The 8458-nt window shown below is 43.9% G+C and overlaps 1 protein-coding gene across 3 annotated transcripts in view; it reads left to right on the top strand.

Annotated features, from left to right (window-relative positions):
* The first annotated feature begins 6 nt into the window (after window positions 1–6).
* LOC100749404 (POU domain, class 2, transcription factor 2-like) overlaps window positions 7–8458 on the top strand; it is a 124460-nt gene continuing 116008 nt past the window's right edge. For all 3 annotated transcript variants that reach the window (XM_033320134.1, XM_012384273.3, XM_012384271.3), the window contains exon 1: window positions 7–797. In XM_033320134.1, coding sequence (XP_033176025.1) covers window positions 212–797 — 586 coding nt within the window. In that variant the 5' untranslated portion in view covers window positions 7–211. The remainder of the gene's footprint in view (window positions 798–8458) is intronic.

Here is an 8458-nt window from a genome sequence, read left to right as displayed (position 1 = left end):
GGCCGCGCGGACCGTCCGGCAAATTCCGCCTCCGGTTGTCGTACCATCTAGTTCGCAACAACAACAGCAGCAGCAGCAACAACAACACCAACAACAGCAGTCGGTTCAACATCAGCAGCACAGACAGCAACATCATCATTCCATCCATCGACAGCGTCAAGAGCCGAGCCCGCCCTCGGTGGCCGCTTCCTCTTTCGTTTTGCCGTCGTCGATGACGCAGACCCCCAGCATGCATCTGCTGGAGAACAATAACCTGGTGGAGGTTGCGATGGTTCAACAGCAACAACAGTCTCAACAGCAGATGCAGATGCAGCCACAGAAGCAAAAGCAGACCAGCCCGACGAACAACAACACCATCGAGGCTTGGAGATCCATTCAAGGTGGTCACCAGTGGTGGAGTCCGCCAAGTACCGTTCATCAAGAGCAACAGCAGCAACAGCAAGTGTCGCCTCTCGGTCAGCAAGTCCCTCAGTCGCAGAGTCTGGTTGCTGGCACGGTATGCGGTCAAGTACAAAGACAGTCGCAGATTCAATCGGAAATCGATCAGCCTTTGGACTTTTCGGTGGGTTCCCTTCAACAACAGAGGCTACATTCTCGCGTAAGGACTATACACGAGAGACTGCAGAGTAGGATGCACGACAATAATAACGGTACAGCCGGTAGCGGACAGAAGATCGTCAGAGGGACTGGCAGCAGGAGAAGTTTCAGTCCCAGTGATGGTAGCAGCAGCAGCAGCGAGGACGAAGGGGTCTCCACCGGCGGGAGTCCTTCTGGCCCCCTTCGAGGCACCGAAAACGGTGAGTCTTCGAGACATGCAAATTCTCTCTACTTATCGCGTTGCATGGCGCGTTTTTGCCGAAACAGCGCGATGGAATTATGGTGACGAGCGCGTATAACGATAAATCAGGGTGACGCAACGGATTATAATATCGCGAGTGATTCGAGATGAAGCAATAAGTCGCGCTGGTAATTCGGCATTTCCGATTTTACATCCGCTTGCGCAACTAGTTACTCATTTGAATCTTAGAATTTTGCTCTTGTCGGTTACTGGATTATGATATTAATTTTATTGCTTCCTTAGATGATTTCATTGTTTGGCAAGATAGATAATAGGTAGAGTGTCCTCAATCGTGATAGCTAATTATAAAGTTATAAATAGCGAGCCCAAACTTTAGTCTTTTTGTATAAGGGAAGTTCCAATTTTGAATTCTTAATTGGTTCTATGGAATCCTAGAGTATCGCGGACGTTAGATATAAATAGTGTTATAAATTCGATGTGAAATGAAACATGACGCTAAGTGTTGTAGTAATCTTCAATTAGATCGGGTCTTAAAATTATAACTTGTGAGATTAGATTTGAATTTTTTATCGAGGTATCTCAGCAAAGAGTTAACTTATTTCCGTTTCCATAGCAGTTAAGAGTTGACACTAAAACTACCAAGTACGACATATTTTGGACTTCTTACTTTATATAATTATAAAAATATTGTTCTTTTTACGTATATAGAAACATAATTATTACACATTTATCTATTTTTATTAAATCATTTTAAGTACGATCATAATTATATGCAGTATATTATTGGGAAAATATATATTAAAGATTGGTAGTATCGTAACGTTAAAGATCTTCGAATACACTGTTTACCGTGGTCGGTATCAAACTACTCGTATCAATAGGACGATTAAGCGGTTCCTTCTGTCTCTGTCGATTTCCCAAAGAGTTGGTTCGGTAACGAAACCGGAGATTTCCGAGACAAACGAACGTATGCGTCATGCCAGCCGCTATTTGTCCGTGAACGAAACATGAAACGATCCCGTGCATTTTGGGGGAAAACGTGGCGAGCGTTCGATCCGTCAGCTGTCAATGGAGCCTCCCTGCTTGCATTCGACGCTGCCACCCCCGCACAACCTTGGCACGGGCCATTGTTACCTTCAGCTCGTCGAATGATCGATGCATTGTACGTTCGTTCCATTGTAGGAATAAGCGGCGCGAGATCGCGAGAATCGGAGTTTACCTGAAACCGGGTTTCGTTGCGTTTCGTTGCGTTTTCATACGCAAAAACATGGAAGGTTCGCCAATTGCGGCGGCACGGTTTTACGATGGGAAGGTGAATTCCCTTTTACAAGATGTTCCTTTCGTTGCACGCCCGTCGTTGCCGCGTGCATGCAATCTGCCAACGATTTCCCTTCGCCATAAGGGAATTCTCCATGAATAAATTCGTGTAGCGTTTCGTTCGAAGCAACGTATACACGTATGTAATTGAAATTCGCGCTTCTTGCGTGTTCTTGTAATTTTTAGCGTTACGTCATACGAGTAAGCAGCGTATTTTCCATCAGAAAGTACGTGGTGTATTCTTATCGTTAACTGGAACGATAGTCATCGTTATTTAAAGGAAATAGTGGTCATTCGTTTATTGAGCGCCGCTTCTTAATAATCGTGTTTATCTAAAACATCGGTTTTCACCGTATCTGCGTCTCAACTGATTAAATTGTGTCAATAATTTGCGTCTTATTAAGCCTTATGATTCATGACAGTAAAGCGTATGCCGATTGACTACTCGAGCAAATATACCAATAACGTTTTGGTTTTTATTTAGTCGAACTTGCATGGTGACATCATACGAGACACGAACGTATTTTCGACGGGAACGTTAAGCTATTCGACGTATCGTTGAATATGTTTTGCTCGAGCTTATGATACGTATCGACCAGTCTTAATACAGTTTTAATTCAGCCTCAATGACACGTGTTTGAAGTAGTGGACACGTGAACAGCGACGATCCAATCGACAGATAAAACTAGCATAGAAAAACTTCTTACCTCGATTTCGACGCATTCGCTGATAAAGAATAGATCGATGGTAGAATACGAGAGTGGGACAGAGGAAAGATAGGAAAAATTCTCCTGTATCGTCCGCTCGATTTACCACCGATAAATTCACTGATTATTCTATAAAAACTAAATATTATTGTACTTATACTTGGCTGTACGTCGAGTTATCTTTCATGTTTATTATCGCGGCGTAATGTGTCGGCGTCGCGAGCCTCGCGATGCCACGAAAACAAGAATGATCATAATTAAAATGATACAAGTCGAGGCGAGCATTATCTGATTTTAAACAGCCGGATCTTTATTAGTTTCAATAAAATGCAATGTAAACAGCGCTATGGAATAGTCTGATAAGAGTCGAGCGTTCGTAACACATTGCAAACTAGGAAATAGGAGGAAGAAGAAGAAAACAGAAAAAAATAGAAATGATCATGTTCTTAGTAGCAAAGCTCCTGCAAAAGTTACATACATGAAATTCAGCAACTAGTGGTATTTATTTTTATTGAAACTTATGATAAAAACGATACCACTGTCGAATAGAGCGTTTCGATTTCAACGTCGAGCACCTAATACATACCCTTGTTAATCGCGACTTCGAGAAAAATGAGTAAAAAAAAAAAAAAAAAAAAAAAAAAAAAAAAAAAAAACGAAAAAAAAAAAAAAAAAAAAAAAAAACGAAGAGTTATCTTTGATTTCGTATTATCGATAACGGCGCGAGCATATTATGTTTAATCCGCGGGCAATTATCGTGGCTGGTGCGTTCGTTTGTGCTCGACCGTGTTTCGGTATCTCGGCTGTTCAACGGAACGACCGGTATATGTATGCGTGTCTACATAATTGCACTAATATTCAAAAATGCAACTGCAAACAGACGGCGTAGTTGATGCCGGTGAGAAAAAGTTGGCCGATATCGTATCTGTCGATAAGGTCTTAGCTCTAAGGCTTGTTTGAATAAATATTCCACGTAAGCGCGTGATCGTGCGGTTATTTTCGATGAGCAACGCGATACGACGAAAAATCCATTTTTGAAGTGAAATCGTAGAGTGCTCCAGATAATACCCCCTCCCCCTTATATAACGTTAATAGCCCTGAGTTCGTTTTATTGGAGTTTCGAGCAACGATCTACCGTCTCGCGGTTATTATTCATCCGTCACGTTCTTCGAAAGCGACATTCCTGCCCTATAATCGAACATTACATCTCACGTCTTTTCCTTGTTTCGTATGTCCTCGATTTTCACGAGGAGCAAGAACGTGCAAACCAGCTGGTTGGTTGCGTTACGATGTATCACACCGAAAAGCGTAATTACTCGGTATATCGTGCCTCCTTCTTTTCGTCGTGTTAATTTATGTTCGATAGGGGAGAATATAATTAATCCTGGCAAGGAACACGCGCAGGACCGAGTACCTTATATCGAAGATAGTCGATTGCGGTTCGCCAGGGTCCAGGGACCTGTTCTCCTCCCGAGGGCCTTGTGTATTACGGTGTAACGTGATACGTGTTTGATTCTATGTTATTTACGAGCAGGTGTGCCGCGCAACAATGTTTATCACATAATTAGATTCTATGCTCGAGCAATCTCTATCGCGCGGCAGTAAGCCATGAGGCTTGAACCTGAAAATGACGTTTCACGCTGGATGGCCCTGCGCAACCTTGATAACAATAATTTTCTTCGATACGCTCTCCATATTGATTTCATCCCTCCAATGTCCCGTACGTGCTTGTATTCCTCTTTTGTTCTTGCGTAGACCTCCTCGTTTTCCTTCGTTCCATCGATGCTCCTTCGTTTCTCTCTCGATATCCAGTCGTTGTTCGTCGTTCCAAGCGACATATTCTGATGCTCGATCCTTCTTTCCTTTAACAAGCCATTCGAACACGCTTCGTTTTTCTCGAATGATGGCCAAACCATCGTCGACGAATGTTCCTTTCTTTTTCTTCTTTCTCGTGTTTTCTTTTCCCTCCTTTCTTTTCTCGTTTCTCGTTTAATACGCGCTGTAAAACTCAAAATGAGATAATGATCGTCGATCGATCGGCAATTTTGCGATTTCTGCTAATTATATACCGCACCGGTTCGGCCACGTGTAATTAATTATGATAATATTCGATGGTAAGTAAATCACGTCAGACGCTCGAAGTTATTATATGCCCTTTAACAGTTTAATTACCGACCACCGGATGTTTATCGTCGATGAATCGTTGCTAATCTGTACCTTAATAAATTCGCGATCGATGCTTCCGTCTCTATATCCACCGCTAACGAAAACTATACGACGGTCCTTAAACTGTGTTTTCTTTCCTTTTCATCGCCCGATATCCGACTCGCGGATACGCTCGAATTAAATTCCCCTTTCGACATACGTTCTTCTCGACGGAGTAATTATTAGAAAGGGGGCTGTGGTGCGTCGTACGAGTTTGTTCGTTCGTTAGTGGAATCTGTCGGCAAGAAAACGAGTTGTTGCAGCTCTCCCGAGTGCCGTCGGATCACTCGCGTGCGGAAAATTAGACGGCTCCTTTCCGACTCGTGAGAGTACTCACGGTTTTTCCTTCTTTTTCTTCGCTTTCGTCCATGATCTTCATTGATCTTCGAGTTTCGTGTAGCCCGACGACAGTTCCTCGAAGTCGTTTCTCTCCAACCAACTTTGAGGCTTTCTTTCGTTCTTCGTTTCCTTAACATTTTCATTGCTGCGTGCCACGAATGTCACTCGATTCCGTGACTTTGCCTCTTCTTTGCAATACCCCCAACTTGTTTATCAAGAACCTAGCAACGATAATGCATTGATTGAAGTTGATACATTGATTATTAAGTGATCGAAAAGCTCAGGAAAATTAGATTTCTCTGGCAGATGGTTCAACTGAGAAATCATCATGAATCACGGAATTAAGTTTCAAAAACATACATAGATCTTATTTCTTATCTAAGCATAGATTAAAATGTAAGTAAATTCTTCGCATGTCCTTATAGTGGTCTTTCGACTTCAGGGTTACACATGGAGTAACCCGACAGTCCGCCACGGACTCGTTTTCTCATTTGCTTCGAGCAATCTGCTCCAAATACCTCACATAGGTACACGTATACTTGTAGACATTATCGAAAGTATAGATTTCCGATTAGTCTAGCGGATGTGTACATAGTTGCTTGATCGCAAACATCGTGCAAAGACTGCGATCTCCCTTCGAGGACACGAAGATTATCCCGATCGGTGTACGTAAACAGCTATGCAATCGAGGATTGGATCTACGTTCTTAGCATCCCTCAGGTTCGATAACGCGACAACAGTCGCAAATGATTTGGGTGCCCGATCGAGATTCGCAGCGGACGAAATCCTAGCGACAGATCGCGGACGCATGCCACAGATATCTTATGCGTCCCGTGCAAAAGGAAATGGCGTTTGTTGACATTGCATGGCGATCGATTAATCCTGACTGAATAATATATTTATTTTTGCGATTTGCGTCGCTATCGAGCCGAGTGAAACGGCCTTTTATCGATCGGCAATCTCGCGCGCGTCACTTGAGAAATGAAGGCTTGGCTCTCGGGGCCAACGAGATAAAAAGACGGCGTGGTGTTCTCAGGACGGAGGAGAAAGGGAGGCGACCGGAAACGCGCGCCCGGCTCGGCTAACACGCATTTCACGTTCGTGTAAATTTCGTAGGCCAACGCAAACTCGAATGAATAATGTGTTCTGGCCCGTTTGGGCATTTCCGGGATGGTGTTAGTTGGATTATGGTCGTTCTGAAAAATCATGGTAATTTTCTAACCAACATGGTTTTCCGAGGTAAGGATCCGACGTACGATTGGATGAGTGAATTCCTCGTATTAATTGAATCGAGATTACGAAGTTAAATAGGCTTTTGCCTTTTCGCGGAATAATCAACAGCTTTTTCCTTTTCGCGGAATAACCAACAGCTTTTACCTCTTCTTCTTTTTTTCTTCCTTACGATCTCTCTCTCTCTCTCTCTCTTTTCCCCCATACTTGCTCCTTTTCTTGGTAAGAATCGAATCAAGATAATCAGTTGAGATAGCAACGATGCATCGCGCGGATCTTGGCAGCGCGCGCCACGGTTTTAGTCAGCTTTGTTGTTATAATAAAGATACCCTTAATTCATTTCGTTTAAAACATTCGTTCACAAGATTCGACTAATTAATATAACAGGGAATTAACGTCGTTGCTCGTTCGCTTCCCCGCTAATTATCGCCTGTTTAAGATCGACTTCGAGACGTCAGAATGCCACTAATGAGACTTTAATGAAAATCCTTGGTTTCGGCTGAGCCGGAAGCGGCGCTTCGTCGTTTTTGTCTTACATCACACTGACGGTAGGAGAACAGCGGGTGTGAGCGGAGGCCGGAATTCATAATAACGCCGTCGCGGTCCCATTTGCATTGTCCAGCGGCTTTCCGATTATAGCCTACTCGGCTTTCGTATTAAGGACGGCCGGAACCTGCTCGAAACGCTTCGGGCTAGTTCGGGCTAAATCCCACCTATTATGTCGGCACTCGTATGTTGGTTTCTCTCGACAAACTCGTGGGCACGTGACTCGTAGGTGGTGGACGATAGGTTTTATGAAAATCACCGGCGAACAGCAAGGGACAGATTTGCATGAAGAGATTGAAATTTGTCGTGGGATGCGTGTCACTGCCCGCAAGAAAACAATGCAGAGTTGACGCCGCAGACTGCTAGACGCTTTCTCCGGGGAAGAATTCTCTTTGGCGTAACTACCAAAGACATCGAAGTAACTGATGTATGGTACAAAGAACAGAAATGTTTCTTCTTTCCTAAGGGTCAATTATTTTGATTATCTTGATAGAGATTGACTTGCAACGATACGTTACCAATGATGTTGCCGTGAGATTTAAATATTCAAAAAATTTGCATGCTTCGAATGTTACAACAACAAGATAAATTGCTAAATGATCTATAGAGATCTCTCGAAGTAACGTAAAACAACAACTACAACGCCACGAATAAGACATACAAAGTTCATTCGACAGGGAACATGTTGATTATCGAAGATTCTATCCTGTAGACTACGTCCTATGTGGAAATTGTTTTGACTGAATCGACCAATTTGCGATCGTCATAAGTAACTCGTACGGAATACAAAGGGTGCAGCCTATATAAGGAGAGGCTGAAAGAGAGCCGTGGATTCCAGGCAGCACGGAAATCTCACCTGTTACGTTGTCGGGACACGCTCGATCCGTACGAAAAGGCCTAGGATACGTGACCCGAAGCGGTGGGTGGACGGGTGGAGGCCGGTTCACGGGAATGGGGAATGAGAATGGGAATGCGGGGATTCCCGGTAGGTAGGCACAGACAGCGAGGAAGGTACCAAGGTGGCTATATAGTTGGTGGCAGGTAAAGCCGCCGGATAAATCTTACCTTGGATAGGTCAGGTTGGGCCAGGAGGATTCCAATAAGGAATGGAGGACCGTGCAGGGGTCACGTGGCAGTTCTCTTTTCTCTTTCTTCTGCCCTACCTCTCTTTCTTTTCTCCTTCTCTATCTTCTCGTGTACTTCTTTCATCCGGGGAGTCTCGCACGACCAGGTATACCTACCTTGCAACCCTTCTGCTCTAACTCACGGGGACACCTTTCCGCGTACTACCTACGCGTGTTGCGTACGTGTACAC

The sequence above is a fragment of the Bombus impatiens genome, unplaced genomic scaffold (assembly GCF_000188095.3).
Source record: "Bombus impatiens unplaced genomic scaffold, BIMP_2.2 scf_0248, whole genome shotgun sequence".
Lineage (NCBI taxonomy): Eukaryota > Metazoa > Arthropoda > Insecta > Hymenoptera > Apidae > Bombus > Bombus impatiens.
This window is presented reverse-complemented; position numbering and strand designations above follow the sequence as displayed.